We start from the raw sequence: 18113 nt of genomic DNA, 5'->3' as shown, positions 1-18113 counted from the left end.
ACATCCAAGGGCTGAGTGAGGGCGTCTCAGGGCACAGGGGGGGCGCCCCCGGCTCCAGGATTGGACTTCGCTGAGCAGCTAGTTCACCAGGACCGCCCCCCACCCCCAGCCTGAGATCCCTGTGGGAACATGGGGATAAGGAGCAGGGCATCTCCTTGGTGATCTGCTCATTGCTAACTGCCCTAATGGTGTCGGGCAGGAGACGGAGCCGGGTCAGGGCTGCACCGGGCCCCCCTGCCCTGACACCCCCCTCACCGCTGCTGGGCGCGTGGTGGCTCCCGGGCCCCCTCTGCTGCTTGGCACATCTGGCGGTGACTTTATGCCCCTCCAAGCACATGACACTCCGTGCTCTATGGGTTCTCCAGCCTCACCCTGATCCAGGGTGGCCACAGATGTCCCTTTACCCTTTTCTGGATAAAACTCTCCATGCCTTTGTCTTAATTAAAAATGATGCTTTGGACAGTGAGAATAATTCAGAATGCTATTTCTGATTTCGTGGAGGGAGTCCAAAATACCTTGTTCACTATGGAGATTTTATTTTGACTGATTTTTCTACATTAAACATCCCCGTGTCCATCCTTGGAGATGAATACTCAGCAAAAGTCACGTGGGGCTCGCCAGGCCGGGAAGTCCCGGGCCGGCTCTGAACAGCCCTGTGGAGAGATGCCTACTTGTTATCTGTGAAGGGCTTTCCAGCTCTAGCTGAAGCAGAAAAGCTAAAAAGCCCAAATCTTCCAATTTTCTTCTTCAGTGCTTTCAAAAACCACACAAATTGGCAACCTGTGCCTGATTCCATTTTTTTTTAACCTTAAAAAAAAAATGAGCCCTTCTTTGAAATTTGAAGGGAGGTTATTTTTCAGGTGTCCAAAACCATAAAAATCCAATTCCTTAATATTTAATTGACCTCTACCCAATAAGAGTTGTCTGTGCATGTCCCTGTGCTAGCCACAGAGGGTCCCTGTCCCGAGGGGATCACTGTCCTCAGGAGGAGGTACCTCTGAACCTATCCTGCTCCTTCCACCCATCACGCTGCTCAGTGAGTGAGTCTTCATGCTCACCCCCTGCCTCCCCCCACCCCCCATGAGAACAAGGGCGACTTAAGAGGCACTTTCATTTTTCTCTTTGTTCCTCTGGGCCTAAAAATGTGCAGCGTGCTCACAGGTGCCCAGGGAACGCCTACTGAACAGATGCGGAGAGGGACCTGCTCCCTTTGCTGCCCCCAACACACAGGCTCTCCTGCTACAGTGGCTCATTAAGTGCGACTGTGCCAGGATGTGCATGTCCCTTATGGCCTGAATGTCTGTGTCCCCGATTCCTGCTGAAGCCCTGACCGCAGTGTGACAGTGTCTGGTGGTGGGGCCCCTGGGAAGCAAACAGGCTGAGATGAGGTGGGGAGGGCTGGGCCCCCCCACTGGGATTAGCCCCTCTAGAAAGACAGGCCCAGTGTGTGTGTGGGGGGGTGCCTCTCATGGCCCAGGTGGGGACACAGTGAGCTGCAAGCCAGGAAGAGGGCTCCCCTGTGAGCCAAACCTGCCAGTACCGTGATCTTGGACTTGAGCCTCCAGAGCCTGCAGGTTAAGCTGCCCCGTGTGTGGCCTGTCACAGCAGCTCGAGCTCCTTACCCCTGCCCAGGACAGGACCCAAATCCTCACAGCAAACGGGTCACTCAGTCCATAACCAGCAGCAAACACTGGGGAAAATGGATATCACATGTATGCAGCCCAACTTTTCCAGATGAAGACAGACTTCGGGTCACTGGCATACAAAAGGGAAAGAGCCAAGTCCACAGAGACAGTTGTTCAAATCTGTCCCGCCACCGTAAGAAAAGCAGCACTGGCCACACAGCATCCTCTGGTGCATTCTGGGGCATTCAGATACCATTTCTAATCTGTATTCTCTACATTATTTTCCTTTCTCACTTTTTGATTTCTTTAACCTCTCCTGGGGGAAGCCACAGGACGAAAGGACCAGGAAGGACATCGGGGCCGTGGCGAGGGGCAGGGGACCCCAGGCCTGGGGAGAGAATGAAGGCTGAGTACTGGCACATCCGGGGACAAGGGGGTCTTAGGGATGCAGGTGAGCAGGGAAGGCCTGGGCACTTCTCTGTCCTGCCCCGGGCACCCTGAGCCACCTGCTGCTCCTGCCCAAGGGGAATGAAAGCTGCCACCCTGAGTGCTCCTTCTGAGGGGCCCCGACCCTGCTCCCTTTGTTCTCAGGAACCATCAAGATGCAAACAGTTACGCACCTAGATGTTCACCACACAACCACTTATAAAGGTAAAGGATCGACCTGTCCAACTAGGGAACTGGTTAAATGGAGCACCGTGTACCTCCTGACGGTGAGGATGCAGCGCTGAAGACGTTGCCCTTCGAAAGCATGTTTACGGACCCTGGGAAGGATCCCCGTGCGGCATTAAGCTAGACACCAAGCCAGAAGTATGTACATGTGATGCCAATTAGGTCCACAGACCCTCAGACTGGAAAGAACCACCCTAACATAGTAACGGACATTATTCTGTAGAATTAAAGGTAATGCTGCCTTTTCTTTTTTTTTTTTTTACCCTTTAAAAACAAAAACAAAAACACGTATTTTAGGTTTTCTAAGTACCTCAACTACAGGAAGGTGCAAAAACCCTGACAAGACAAATGTGGCAAGATGCACCCACTTCAAGTTTTGGGGACCGAGACGAGAATGGACTCCTGAGGACTGCGCCCCCCCCCCCCCCCCGGCCAGCCACGGTCGCCTCCACTTGCCTCTCCTCTCCGCTATCTGCAGGTAACCTGTGGACAGGTACTGCTCCATGTCTTGCTGAAAGGCTTCTTCAAAAAACTTCTGCCGCTCTTTCAACTTCGCTTGCTGGGCGTGCTCCATTTCCAGGGCTTTCTGGGTGTGCTCTGCATCGAGTTCAGCTGAGGAAACACAACACTCTGGGTCAGGGTTTGAAATGGGACGCAGACAGAAAACGGGAATAAATACGTACCCCCCAAGCCCAGTGTGTCCCGTGTGCCCATGCCCCGACTGGGCCACAGGCAGCCTGCCCTCTCTCAGCGAGGGGCACTTCTTCCTGTCACTGGCACGCCGTGCCTGTCTATGCTGGTCCCCCTGCCTGGACTGACCTTCCCACATCTCCCACTCTGTACAGAACAGCTGTTCATCTGCCAACACCAGCCTCTCCGCTGACCTGTCCCCTAACTCGAGTGGAACCGGTGCTTCGTCCTGAGGCCTACACATCCCTGCAATGAGACTTTCGCAGCTTACACGGTACAGCAGAGTAGCTGCCGCCCCCGGCTTTCTGGTGGGCGGCACCCACAGAGGATGCTTTCTGACCTCTGCAGGCTCAGAGCCCGCCCGCGTGCAGCCCTTGTGGTGCATCCGAGGAGTGTGGCCTTGGCTCTGCGGCTCATCAGCCATGCAACCTGGCTAAAGTCCATCAGCCTCCTGGAGCCTCCCATTACCCATCTGAATTTGGGACAGAAATATTCACCCAATCCTGATGTGCAACGTCAATGAAATGATGTTGAAGGAACTTTATGATTAAAGTGAGCAAGGTCGCTTCAAGTTTGGGCTGAGTCAGTGATACCAGGAAAGAACAACGGGGATAATCAGCCTCAGTCTTGTCATGCCAAGAACCCCACATCTGCCATTCTATAAACACTTTCTAGTGACTTAGCCATCCTCAGTGCACGCGTGGAGAATACAGACAATGCAATCTGGCTCAGGTGTGTGCCAGCTTTCACCATGTATGTGGGCCATGGGGTATGAATTCTCGAGTCTTCTCTACTTCACATGGTGGGGGACGACTTCTAAGGTGGCTCCACGATCCCCGCCTTCCCGGTACACACACCCTGTGCAAACCTCGCACTGTTAACAGGACTGATTTTACTGCCATGATTAGGTTATGCCCTGTGGCACAGCTGACCTGAAGCGGAGAGGTCATCTGGGCAAGCCTGACCTGACCAGGCTCTTAAAGGCGCCTGTACTTCTGGAGAAAGAGATGGGAAGCGAGAGGGAGGTGACACAGGGCCATCCTCCCATGCTGGCTCTGAAGATGCAAGGGCCACATGGCATGGAACACAGTGTCCAGGAACTGAGAACAGTCCCAGATGGACCACCAGCCAGAAACCTGGGGCCTTCGTCCTACAGGTGCAGGGGCTAGGACCCCACCAACAACCTCAATGTGCTTGGAAGTGGGTTCTTCTCTGGGCTCTCCAGAGAGCAATGTGCCCTGTGAGGCACAGGGCCTTGACGTCTGACCTACAGACTGGACCTGATACATCGCGCTGTTTGTTTACACCACTAAGTGTGAGCTGCTCCCTTAAGCAGCAATATGGGAATATTCCAAATCAATCGCACCACTGCCAGCCCCTGCCCAAATCTGCCTGGCTGAAGAATCAAAACATGACAACTTGAGTTCTTTCCCTTAAGTAGACAGTTTGCAACAACTATCCTGTGGCAGACCCCACGTGAGGCTGAGTCTGGCACAACAGAATGCTTCGGCTACTTCGCTGTCGGAGTACACTGAGGGCCCCAAGCCCTAAGAAATACTTTCACCAAAGACATCATTCCCCACAGTTTACCTCTGGAGAATGCACATCTTTGGGACATTAGAACTCATGTAACTCAGTAATTTAAAAAAAAATCCAATTAAAAAATGGACAGAGAATCTGAATAAAGATTTTTTTCAAAAAAAAAAAAAAAAAGATTTTTTTCCAAATAAGATTCACAAAATGATCAACAGACACATGAAAAGATGCTCCACATCACTCGGCATCAGGGCCATGCAAGTCAGAACCATGTGAGAGGCCACCTCACACCTGTAAGAGTGGCCATCACTGAGAAAATAGGAGATAAAAGGTGCTGGTAAGGACTTGGAGAGAGGGGGCCCTCATGCACTGGTGGTGGGGATGCAAACTGGTGCAGCCACTGTGGAGACCAGGATGGAGGCTCCTCAAAAAATTAAAAGTAGAGCTACCCTATGATCCTGCACTCTCACTTCTGGGTTATAAAATGAATAAAACAAAAACAGCAGATCGAAAGGATCTCTGCACTCAAGCATTATTCATGATTACCAAGATATGGGACTAACCTAGGTGTCTGTGAAAGAATGAATGGATATGGTGTGCGTGTGCATGTGTGTGTGCATACACATAACAATGGAATATGACACATTCATAAGGAAGAAGGAAATCCTGCTATTTGCGACAACATGGATAGGCCTCGAGGGCATAATGCTAAGCAAGACAAGTCAGACAGAGAAAGACAAATACCATATGCCACTTAGATGTGGAATCTTAAAAAGCCAAACTTGTAGAAACAGAAAGTAGAATGGTGGTTACCGGAGATGGGTGGTAGGGGAAATGGGAGACGTGGGTCAGAGGGTACAAACTTGTAGTTAGAAGAGAGCTAATGTAAAATACTGTGGTCAGAGCCAACAGTACTATGTTATTTACTTCAAAGTTGCTAAGAAACTAGATCCTAAATGTTCTCACCACAAAAAAAGAAATGTAATTTTGTGAGGTGATGGAGGTGTTGCCAACTGCTACAGTGTAACCACACTGCAATATATACTTGCATCAAGCCAACATGTACAGCAATTCATGTTCATTAAACTTCCACAATGTTATAGGTCAATTACGTATCAATAAAAAACCCTTAGGGTGTTATCAAATAATTTTTTTAAAAAGTAAGCTCCACACCTGGTGTGGAACTCACGACCCTGAGATCAAGATGTGAGCTGAGATCAAGAGTTAGATGCCCAACCAACTGAGCCACCCAGGGGGGCCTCTCAAGTGATTTTTAACAACAAAAGATACATGGAACTTATCCTGAACGATGGTCTGAGGCCCAGTGTGCTCTGCCTTAGTCCTCACCACCTCCTCCATTATCCAACACTACACTTCACAAGTACCAAGAACAGCATAATCCCGTATGCATGATGTACCTTAAAAACTCAATAATGGGGTACGTTTTTAATCCCAAATCAGTTATAGTCTCCAGTACTTAGAATATTCTGGGCATTCTTCCCATATTCTAAACTATATCCATGCAAGGAATGCAAACTAGCATTAACCACACTACACCAACAGAAATCTTCCCAAATTCATATAATTACAGATATCATACTTATGACGTGCCTTCTATTCATGTTATTATAATTACTACAGGCATTCTCTACATTTCCATGTCACCCTGACTTACTTCGTCTCATAGATTTGTTGAAAGGGAGATGGTCTGGGAGGAGCGCAGGTTTTGGAATCAGTCTTGGTCTCAGGGGACCTCAAGCTGCAGAGCCCAGAAGTTCTGGGGAATTCACACAGCTCTCAACCAACAGGTGACAGACGTCGGAGTATCAATGTTCCAGTCTCCCATCCCGTGGTTGGACAACACTAGGAGGCATTCTGAACACTTCTCGGGGTTACTGGGGGAACCACAGCTATAGCACGGACTTAGTAACAAATACGTGTCTTGGCTTTTCCTCCTGTGCTCACTCTCTGCATCCTTACTCCTGCTCTCTGGGATTGCCTCCCACAGAAACTACCTGCATGATCCTCATCCCAGGCTCCACTTCCAGAGAAACCACGCTGGCATATCTAGGACTAGCCATCACTTAACCTCTCTGAGCGTCAACACCTTCCTCTCCTACGAGAAAGGTAAAATCACCTATTCCATAAAGCTGTTGGCAGGAGTCCATGAGGTAATAGATGTGAATCACCAGGCACACAGCCCTGGCCAAGAGCTGACGGCTCCTACCAGTGTTATTTGAAATAATGGACTCTTGAAAAGGAGCATGATGAACAAGGAAATATGAAACATTACCACCAGCCAGGACACGTACGACACTGAGCATTAGCCCAGCTCTCTCAGCCCCACTCAGGCACTTCAGAATTAGTCACCTTTCAGTGCCCTTACTAAATCCGCATGGGATCGAGTGGACCCATAAGAGGGGAGGAAGGGGACTGAAGAGGATGTCTCCTCATTTGTTTCACTTCAGCCATCAACCTCTCTGCTCAAATGCTTTCTGGCTGCCAAGTGCATTAGAATAAGTCAACCCTAAAACAGATTAAATATGCTTCACACATTTCAAGCGAAGTTCAATTAATCTTTGAAAAAAAATAATCCCAGAATAAGTAGCTCAAAAACAGAGATCAAGGTAGAAATTATCAAAGGGGTTTTCACTAAAGAATACCTGTTTTAACCGAATTAAGATCGTCTATAGATATAGTTGTATAGTTTAAAACTTTCATTCTTCTCAAGACTTCTGCTTCAATGCTCTCCTATTTCTGAATTAGCAGTCCTATGGTTTTTTATCTTAGGTTTTCTATATTGGAATTAAATCTAATCGTGTCTCAATCCTCACAAAAGCGGGGGGAAAAAAAACAAAAAAACAGAACAAAACAAAAAAAAAGCGGGGGGTAGGTCAAGGAATTTAAGATGACTTAAAGAAGAAGAAGAAAATCACTGTTGTTAGTTTAAAGCATGTTATGCAGCAGTTACTGGAAATTCTTGTGACTGCCCTATGTCAGCTTCAGAGGGGCTGCAGTGCCCGAGCTGGCCGCTTCTCGAGAAACACGGAGCAGCAGTAGGGCCACCCTCACCAGCCCTGAGCTCAGGGTGATGCTGAAACAGCATAGGGCAGATGGTAAGAGCTGTGCTGCTCAGCAGCAGAGAAGGCGAACCTACCCACCCCCCAACCCCACCCCCAGGCCTGAGGTTCTAGTGTTGTGGCTCATCCTATTGTCAGGTCAGTTCTTCCCATGAAACAGCTGCATCTGGGGCTGGTGCAATGGTGGAAGGCCATGGGAGGGAGTATTTCAAATCCAGAGGTTTAGTAGTGTCCAAAGTTTAGAATGACTCCAGAAAAATATAAATTACAGAACACTTTCTACAAGGAAAAATGACCCCTTGTTCATACTTAAGACATCATTTATTATGCTTGGAAAAGCAAGACAAATACAAAGATTTAAAGAGCTTCAACAAGGGTCCCTGGGTGGCTCATTTGGTTAAGCATGTGTCTTCTGCTCAGGTTGTGATCCCGGGGTCCTGAGATGGAGCCCCACATTGGCTCCCTGCTCAGTAAGGAGTCTGCTTCTCCCTTTTCCCCACTTGCTCATTCTCTCTCAAATAAACAATAAAGAGCTTCAACATATAACTGGGAAAGAAGGAAGGAAGGAAGGAAGGAAGGAAGGAAGGAAGGAAGGAAGGAAGGAAGGAAGGAAGGAATGAGGGAGGGAGGGAGGGAGGGAGAGGGAGGGAAGGGGAGAGAGAGGGGGAGAGAGAGAGAGAGAGAGAGACAGAAAGAAAGAAAGAAAGAAAGAAAGAAAGAAAGAAAGAAAGAAAGAAAGAAAGAAAGAAAGAAAGAAAAGAAAGAAAAAAGAAAAAGAAAGAAAGAAGAAAAAAGAAAAGAAAGAAAGAAAAGAAAGAAAAAAGAAAAAGAAAGAAAGAAGAAAAAAGAAAGAAAAGAAAAAAAGAAAAAGAAATGAAAGAAAAGAAAAAAGAAAAAAAGAAAGAAAGAAAAGAAAAGAAAGAAAGAAAAGAAAAGAAAAAAGAAAGAAAAGAAAAGAAAAGAAAAAAAAAGAAAAGACCGACCTGAAAAAGTCACACTAGCTTTGAGGCCAGAAGGCAGGAATGATCATTTCATTCCATTACCACCCTGGTCTGCAGCACCCTGGTCTTGTCCATGCTCCATGCTGGCCGCCACTAACTCCAAATGGATAATTTCTCACAACAAAAGGTCCCATGACCAGTGAAGATGGTATAATCAGTTCTCAATTTTATGTTTTAACGGGCCATAAGAGTGGCACAGGACATATGAAATACACATACAAAAAAAAAAAAAAATCCATCAAGCTCACTTTAGGAACAGTTTCAAACCACTCCCCAACTGCGCCTCCTATCAGAGCTGGCGAGTACAGAGACCGTCAGGTGTGAAGAGCTGCAAATGGCCCCCAAGACTTCAAGAGTTTAAAGACATGATGATGTGAGGAAAACCGGGCTAAACGTCCCTGGTAGAGCTGACGATAATCTCTCGAATCTAAAAATATTAGAGGAGAAACAGTGGAATTTCATATGAGAGATAAGAAAAATTCTGGTAATCTCTATAGAACACTGAAGATAGAGAACATTTTTCATTCAAGCTAAATATCCAAAAATAAGAATAAATTTAAAATCCAGAAGATATTTACAATTCAGATGTTTTTACATGGTTGGAGAGGAAGAATTCTGTGATAGTAAAGTGCCTGTGACCAGATCCAGGCAGACCGTGTGAAATCTCTGTACACTTCTAAACACAAAGAGGTAAGCAGGGGGGCCTGGAGGCTCAGTTGGTTAAGCACCTGTCTCCTGATCTCAGCTCAGGTCATGATCTCAGGGTCGTGAATGCAAGCCCTGCTCTGGGCTCCGCACTGGGCGCCACACTAGGCATGAAGCCTACTTTAAAAAAAAAAAAAAAGTAAAACAAATGCCTTTCCAGCAGGTTTTTGATAAAAACTTAACTGTTGACAGACTGTCAAACCACATGGTCACTAAAAGACCACACTAAATTCCATCCATGTGATAGAATTTAAACACTAGGACTATTTTTTTTTCATGGTTCTAACTATCTGCATTTATTTAATCTTTCTGGGTACATGAATAATGCATGTACATTATGGATAAATTTTAATTCTAAAAAAAGGCACAAATAATAAGGTGAAAATCCCTCATAAGTCACCATGAATTGATCTCTGGTACCATTTGGTGTATATTCATCAGATTTTCTTATGTCCTATTAGGCTGAACTATACAAAATTACAACATCAGATCCTTTTTTTTTTTGGTGTCACTTACATGGTTGTTGTTGAAGTTTTTACTTTGAAATAGTCACAGGTTCATGGGATATTATCAAGAAACGTACAGGGCAACCCCATACACCCACCCTAAACTAATATCTCACACAATTATGGTGTTACATCAAACCCAAAATAAATTCCATTGGTACGAGCCCCACTAGAGCATGTGAGCATGTGCTGTGGGAGGAGCTCTATGCAGTCTTATGCCATGTATGGTCTTGGGCAACAAGTCAAAATCAAGTACTCAGCTGTACCAAGCCCCCAAGGCCCCCTCTTGTTACCCTCCTGTGACCACATCCTTCTTCCCTGCCTCCCCACAACCAGAAATCTGGTCTCTAAATGAATTATATTACTTCACAAATGGAATCATACAGTATATATCCTTTGAGGACTGGCTTTTTTCACTCAGCATAATTTCCTTGGGATTCATCCAGCCGTTGCAGGTGTGGATATTTTGTTCCTTTCTATTGCTGAGTAGAATTTCATGGTATGGATGCACCACAGTTTGACCATCCACTCATTGTTTGTTGTTTCCAAATTTGACTAGTATAATAGAGCTGCTTTGAACATTTGTGTACCAGTTCTTGGATGAAAATAGGTAGTTTCTGAAATTAATGCCCAAGAACACAATTGCTGGGTCATAAGGTATGTGCTTTTTTTTTTTTTTTCAAACTCTCCTCTAGAGTGGCTGGTTCCATATTGTGGCCCCGCCATCAGCGTATCAGTGACCTCATCCCTCCACATCCTCGCACCAGCATGGTGAGACCTGACTGTGATACATGCAATCTGTCCTTTCCTCCTCCTTCTCCACAGAGTATGTTTCTGTTAGGCACAACTCTGGACTTCCTCTGATTTTTAATAATTGTTATTTTTTTAAAGGTACTTTTAGTTACTTGAGATACTTCTTTCCCTCCTCCCCCCTACCCTACTTTATCCTTCTGTACATTTGGAGTTAATACGTAATATGTAATTTTGGAAAAATTCTGTTCAGAAACTCAGGGCTTATATGAGGATGAAATAGACAAGACTTCTTTCCAGTTTTAAATCCCATCTAATTCTTTTTTTTTTTTTTTTTTTTTTTTTTATGATAGAGAGAGAGAAAGAGAGAGAGGCAGAGACACAGGCAGAGGGAGAAGCAGGCTCCATGCACCGGGAGCCCAATGTGGGATTCGATCCCGGGTCTCCAGGATCACGCCCTGGGCCAAAGGCAGCGCCACCCAGGGATCCCCCCATCTAATTCTTTTACTAGTCAGCAGTAAATTATTTTTCAAAATAAGGCATACTCACACTAGTTTGAATTAGTTTTCAAAATAAGGCATGTTTAAAAGTCTCCTAACCTCCTGCCCCCACCTTAAAAAAAAATGAATACAGATTGTCTTAGACAAAAACAGACCTTTAATTACTGGTTTCCCAGAACTGGGGCTTTTTTACGTGCCTTTTAAAAATTTCAACTTCTGTACCTCACATTTCTATAGTTTTTTTTTTTTTTAATAGTTTTCTTCTAGCCTTCATCAACAATTAGTTGCCAAGACAGACTTATAAGTAATATAAACCATACATTATTTCTATGAAAATTCTACAGTATAGAAACCTTATTCCTCAGAATTGGTATTTTTAAAAAATTTTCCATGCATGGTAAAGTCAAGAAAATTTTTAAAGAAAGTTAAATGAGTTTTTAACAGAACTTTTCCTCACCACACACACATGCACACACACACCCCTTACACACATTTATCAAGAACCAAATGGTACTTTTTTTTTTTTTTTACATGCAGTTAAGAAAGGATGCCCCTTACCTAAAATATAGTAGTTTCGAATAATGGCAGGCTGTGCAGACCGCCAGAAAAAGCAACTCTTTCGGACAACGAATCACTCACGGCAACCCCTGAGGAGACTTCCCAAAGTTGGGTCCTTCGGGGCAGCTCCTGGAGCAGCTGTTTCCTAAACCCATGTCACAGGAAACAAACACTAGTCTGCTATCTAAACTTCTGGAACATTTGAAAATTTCTATCAACCGCCCTGAAGGAAATGACCACTACCCAGAGTATTAGCAAAACAGACAGCGCACAAGGTTTGCTGAAAACAGTGAGGCAGAAATGCTCAGCTGTTCAGTCTTTTCTGGGAGGCAGAAGGCAGCTCCCAAGACCTCTGCACAACTACTGGGGGCCCGGAAGCCTCGCTATCCATCCCCCTCCGGGCCTGGGCCTTCCTAGCAGTGAAAAAGGGGGCAGGGGAAGGGGGGGATGGCAGGGCTGGATCATACCCAAAAGGAGGCTACACCAGTTCTTGAATACCATGGTTCTATTTTTACTTGCTTTTGACTAGGGCGGGAAGCGGTAATCCTAAATCTTCTGTACTTCTCGGTAAAATTATATGAAAACCAGATTGGCAATAAGAAATCTGGAACCTTTTCACTTAAGACAATGACATTTCAAGAAAATTAGCTTCAACTATTAGCAAAAACCTGGTGGTATTTTTGCATTCATTTTCTTTGTCATTTTGTTACTTAAACAATGATTAGGACCAAAAAGCTTAAGATAAATGAGAGAAGTGAGAAGAGCAGTCAGTCTGTGGCCAGAGGCTCTGTGAGTTATTAACCTGTCCAAACTTCATGTGCTCAGGGTGGAAGGATGCCGGGAGAGCACTGTGGCCTGAAATGGGTGCAGGGAGCATCAAGCCTGCAGTACTTCCTGCGGGGAATCCATAAACAACTAAATGGATAAGATGAGTCACGGTTTACGGGAGTGGTTCAACGCCATTTGAAAGTGCTATCATTCTGTGATCTGTTGACAAAAGCTACCTTTTACAAAAACAATACATAAAAATGATAAAATATCAAGCTTACATCATGATACCCTAATTCTTTAGATGATTTCCAATTTTTTTTCTTCTAAGACTGAAAAAAAAAAACCACACACAGGGTCAAAGTTCTATGTTATAAAAATTTGGATGATACCCTCATTTCCTAGAATTTTTAAGTCAAATCTGATATTTCCCTAATTTTACTTAGGGTACTGACCTACTTGATAATAATTATTGGGGCGGAGGAGGGAAACTTAGATCTTTAGAGGAATCCCTTCAAATTCTAAAGGCATTTTTTTGTTACTACATGAAAAACTCTATAAAAAGAAGTATAAGCCAGGGGCGCCTGGGAGGCTCAGCAGTTGAGCATCTGCCTTCAGCTCAGGTCGTGATCCTGGAATTCCAGGACTGAGGCCCGCATCGGGTTCCCTGCATGGAGGCTGCTTCTCCCTCTGCCTGTGTCTCTGCTTCTCTCTCTCTCTGTGTCTCTCATGAATAAATAAATAAAATCCTTAAAAAACAAAAAAGAAGACGTATAAGCCAGCTGCTTGCATCTAAATGTGAAAATCAACTATTACAGAGCTCATTCAAATGAGTTATGAAGATAGTAGGCCAGGGGTTCTCAACCTTTAGTGGCATCAAAATCAACTTGAGGGCTGGTGAACACAGAGATCGCTGGGCCCCGTGCCCACAGCTTGAGATTCAGTAATTGGTGGGCCAGAGAATTTGCATTTCTAACCAATTCCCAGATGCTGATGCTGCTGGTCCTAGGACAAGGCTTTTGAGAAACACTGCTTTAGCTGAACTGTATCTGTACCTCCACTTTGTTCAAATTTTTCCTTTGTACAAACATTTATCTAATGGAAAAGAAAAAAAATATAAGATGGGGAAGCTGGCACACCTCATGGAAATGACAGGAACGTCCTCTCCTTGATGCTCTTCAAACTACCTGGAGTATCATCTAAAAAGGAAAATCCCCAGCAGCAGCCGAGATGTAAAATCATAAACAAGCAAGGCCTATGGTCATCTTTATCAGTGAGAGACAAGTACCTTCGGGGCAGGAGTCCCTCTGCAGCACCCCGATCTTATCTGGTGGAGTCCCTTACCAGTCCCTGTTCAGAGGCTTGGCGGCTTCCTACCACAGGAAACAAAAATGCTGTGACTAGATCACTTCTCGGTCCTGAACCCCAGACCTAACTAACCCAGGGTGAGTTATGGTGTCTCCATTTTCAGAGACAACAGAAAGAACATGGAGAGATTTTCCAATCAGCTCCATTGAGATATCCATGTGAACAATATAAATTCACAGTTCATTTTAAAACTAATTGACAAAACTCAACCAAATAAAACTGAGAAGAACAAATACATATATGCAAAGTGAGACACAAGAGAGGATAGGTATGCCAAAGATGCAGAAGAGACATAAAAATATGGGACTAACAATGGGGTTCAAGACATGTTACAGCAAAATACAGCATCCTGGCACCCTGAGTATTTTAAGCTGAAGGAGTCTGAGAAAATGGCACCAGCAGGACTTTCACGCTGACCTTTCCTGTGACTCCCCTACTGCAGGTCACAGACGCCTCACCCAGACCTGGAAGGAGGGAGCATTCTTATTTCCAAAACAAAGGGACACACCGAGCAGAATGCCAACACTTCAACCTTACTAGCAGGGCAAACATCTGTCCCAAACATCTGTTCCTCTAAAGGTCCTGTGAACTGCCCTGCTCCCCTTTTGCACACCAGGTCCCTAGACCAATCCTTAGCTAAGCATGGCATAGAAGAACGAACTGTCTGACTTGCTTTCTGGGTCTTGTATTTTTATGGGGCTCTGTAGTATAAAGTTAAATTTGTTTTCCTCCTATTAATCTGTCTAGAGTAACCAAAGAATCTCGTGGGTATAAGGAAAAATTTTCAACCTCTACAGGGTGACCATGAAAGCACCAACTTCACTGGCTGGCCACGGCTTGCTCCGAGGCTGCTGGCAGCTGAGAGATTCTGGGACTCCTGACAAGTATAACAAAAGGTAAGAATTCTTACTGCATCAGTCTCCTGGGTTTTTGCCTACAGAGCCTGGTGCAAGTGAGAGCCTCTCCACCCTACCCCTTTCTTTCCTAAATTTGGATTAGCAGAAGAAAATACGTGTAGAACTGGATCCTTGCGTACAGCAACTCTAGTCAAGATTCATCACAAATACTCTTGGTTTTTATTGATCCTTTTCCTCCCAGAGATGGTCACTGTCTATCTCTATCTGTTGTGTTGTTTGTCACAAGGAGGAAAACCATAGGGTAGAATGCAGGCAAGGACTCTACAAGCCTGTTGTTCTAGCTGGCCTCACAGACCAGTGAGTTAATAGTTCTCACCAGGCTGGTGTCTATCCAGACAAATATTGCTGTGGGTTAATGTGCACATGAGGTAAAGGCTGTTGCTAAGGGACATCTTAGAAGCCAAGGCTGTAAAACTGGTGGGCATGAGTTGAGCACTTAAAAGCTATTACAGTGCTCACTACCTAACTCAAAAACTCTGGTGATAGAGTAAGTTGGTCACAAAATCTTTTTTTTTTTTTTTTTTTTTCCCCTTAGGCCACCCACCAACCTAAAGATTTCCATGCACTGCAACAATACCACACAGTCCCCAACCCAGTGGCACATCCTTCTTAGGAATCAGTATTTGTTCTGAGAGACCTAAGGCTTCGCTAAAGCTCTTAATGTGCATCTAAGAAGAACTGGATGGAGTTTTCCTTTTGTCTTGTTCTATGCCTCTGGAGCTTGACTGTATGACAGTGAGAATATTTACTCAGATCTCTGCCAACCAGAGACACATGTACCAGTGTGGTACAGCCAAACAGCAACTGATAAGCAGCATCATTCTTTGTCTGTCTGTGTCAGCTCTATGGAGTATCTGTCATAAGGGATCCTGGTCCATAAAGAGCCTTTGTTGTTTCAACCTTCACTGTCATTAATTTGGCTAGCAGAAATATGGATTGCACCCCAGTTGTGGCTAGATCTTTCTTAAGCTACCTCTTTGGCTACTGGGCATCTTTTGTGGTTCCATACAAATCTTAGGATTATCTGTTATAATTCTGTGAAAAATGCCACTGGTATTTCTTAAGGATCACACTGATTCTTTAGATGGCTTTGGGTAGTACAAACATTTTAACAATATTAAATCTTCCAATCCATGAATATGGTATACCTCTCCATCTATTTGTATTATTTTCAGTTTCTTTCATTAATATCTTATAGTTTTCAGAGCAGGTTTTTCACTCCTTGGTTAATTATTCCTAGGTATTTTATTCTTTTTGATGCAATTATAAATGGGATATACACAAACAATGGAATACTACTCAGCCATAAAAAAAGAATGAATGCTTGCCATTTCCAACAACATGGATGGAGCTAGACAGCACTATACTAAGCAAAATAAGTCAGAAAAAGACAAATACCATCATATGATTTCACTCATATGCAGAATTCAAGAAACGAAACAAACAAGCAAAGGGAAAATAGAGAGAGGCAAACCAAGAAATAGACTCTGAACTATAAACCAAACTGATGGTTACCAGAAGGGAGGTGAGTGGGGGAATACACTAAAAAGGTGGTGGGGTAAATTCAGGAGGGCATTTGTTGTGATGAGTACCAGGTGATGTAGGGAAGTGAATCACTCTATTTTACACCTAAACTAACATTACACTGTATATTAACTAAGTGGAATTTAAATAAAAAATTAAAAAAAAATAAAGTTCTTTAAGCTTTGTTGCAAGGCCAGTTTAATGAATTCCTTAGGTCTTGCTTGTCTGGGAAACCCCCATCTCTCCTTCAAATACCAGTGATAACCTTGCCATGTAGAGTATTTTGGTTGTAAGTTTTTTTCTTTCAGCACTTTGAATATATTATGCTATTCTCTTCATGCCTGCAAAAATTCTGTTGGAAATCAGCTCATCATTATCTGTCTTCATAGCTGTGTGGCTAGATTCCCTTACACGCAACAATCATTTTTTCCTCTTGTTTTTTTCTTTTTTTTTAAAGTAGGCTCCAGTGTGGAGCCCAGCATGGGGCTTGCACTCACAACTCTGAGATCAAGACCTGAGCTGAGTTCAAGGTTGGAGGCTTAATCAATTGAGCCGCCTAGGTATCCCTCTTCTGTTGGTTTTAAATTTCTCTCCTCACCTTTTACTTTTGCCATTTTGATTATGTCTTCCTATGAGTGTCCTTGGATTCATCTTATTTGGGACTCTCTGTACTTCCTGGACATGAGTGTCTGTTTCCTTCACCAAGTGCGGCAAGAACTCCTTGGGAGGTGTGCTGGCCAGGTGGGCAGATAGGAAATAGTTTCAGTTATTACTTCTTCAAACAGGTTTTTTGTCCCTTTCTCTCTCTCTCTCTCCTCCTTCTGGGACCCCTATAATGTAAGTGTTAATGTGGACGATGCTGTCCCAGAGGTCTCTTAAACTATCCTATTTTTCATTCTTAATTTTTGCTGTCCAAATTGGTTGATTTCCACTACTGTGTCTTCCAAATCACTGACCTGTTCTTCTGTATCATCTGCTCTGCCGTTGATTCTCATAGTGTATTCTTCATTTCACTTACTGTGTTCTTTAGCTCTGAATGGTACTTTTTTTTTTTTTTAAATTCATGAGAAAGAGAGAGAGGCAGAGACACACACAGAGGAAGAAGCAGGCTCCCTGTGGGGAGCCCAATTCAGGACTCGATCCCAGGACCCTGAGATCATGCCCTGAGCTGAAGGCTGGCACTCAGCCACTGAGCCACCCAGGCATTCATGAATGGTACTTTTTAAAATTTTTACCTCTTTGTTGAAGTTTACACTGTGCTCATCCATTCTTCTCCTGAGTTTGATGAGCATCTTTATGACCATTACTTTTAACTCTTTACATGGTAGGTTGTTTATCTCTGTTTAATTTACCTCTTTTTTTTGAGGTTTCATCGTGTTCTTTCATTTGGAACACATTCCTCTGTCTTCCTCCTTTTGCCTCTCTGTGCTTGTTTTTACATGTTAGGTATGTCAGTTATGTCTCTCAGTCGAGAAGGATGGCTTTATGTAGAAGGAGTCCTGAGAAGCCTGGTAGTACAACCAGTCATCTGCACTCCTGGGTGCTCCAGGCGTGTCCTCTGTGTGGGCTGCATTTGCCCACACCTGTTGTGGTGAAGCTACAATTGGTACAGATATGCTGATGTGCATGCTGTCTCCCGGCATAGCTGTCTGCAAAGCCTGGGTGTGCTGGGATGTGGAGGCGGCCCTTGGTGCAGTCTCTGCAAGGTCAGCTGCAACTGCTGCAAATTTTCAGTGTGTGTGGCTGGCCCCCTGGGGTGGGGGCCGATTGGGATGGATTAGGCTGCTTGCTGGGGTGTGGTGGTATAGGGGGTCCACTTGGGTGGGCTGTTGGTGGTAGCTGAAGCCACCCACCGGTGTGGTGCGGCAAGAACTCCTTGGGAGGTGTGCTGGCCAGGTGGGCAGGCTGGGAAG

General features: G+C 44.6%; 1 protein-coding gene across 3 annotated transcripts in view; it reads right to left on the bottom strand.

Annotated features, from left to right (window-relative positions):
• The window catches only part of DTNBP1 (dystrobrevin binding protein 1), a 127538-nt gene that overhangs the window by 5643 nt on the left and 103782 nt on the right, over nt 1–18113 (bottom strand). For all 3 annotated transcript variants that reach the window (XM_072729085.1, XM_072729086.1, XM_072729087.1), the window contains one exon: nt 2754–2909. In XM_072729085.1, coding sequence (XP_072585186.1) covers nt 2754–2909 — 156 coding nt within the window. The remainder of the gene's footprint in view (nt 1–2753; nt 2910–18113) is intronic.

The sequence above is a fragment of the Vulpes vulpes genome, chromosome 12 (genome assembly GCF_048418805.1).
Source record: "Vulpes vulpes isolate BD-2025 chromosome 12, VulVul3, whole genome shotgun sequence".
Lineage (NCBI taxonomy): Eukaryota > Metazoa > Chordata > Mammalia > Carnivora > Canidae > Vulpes > Vulpes vulpes.
Note: the sequence above shows the minus strand (reverse complement) of the source record. Positions and strands in the feature narration are given on the sequence as shown.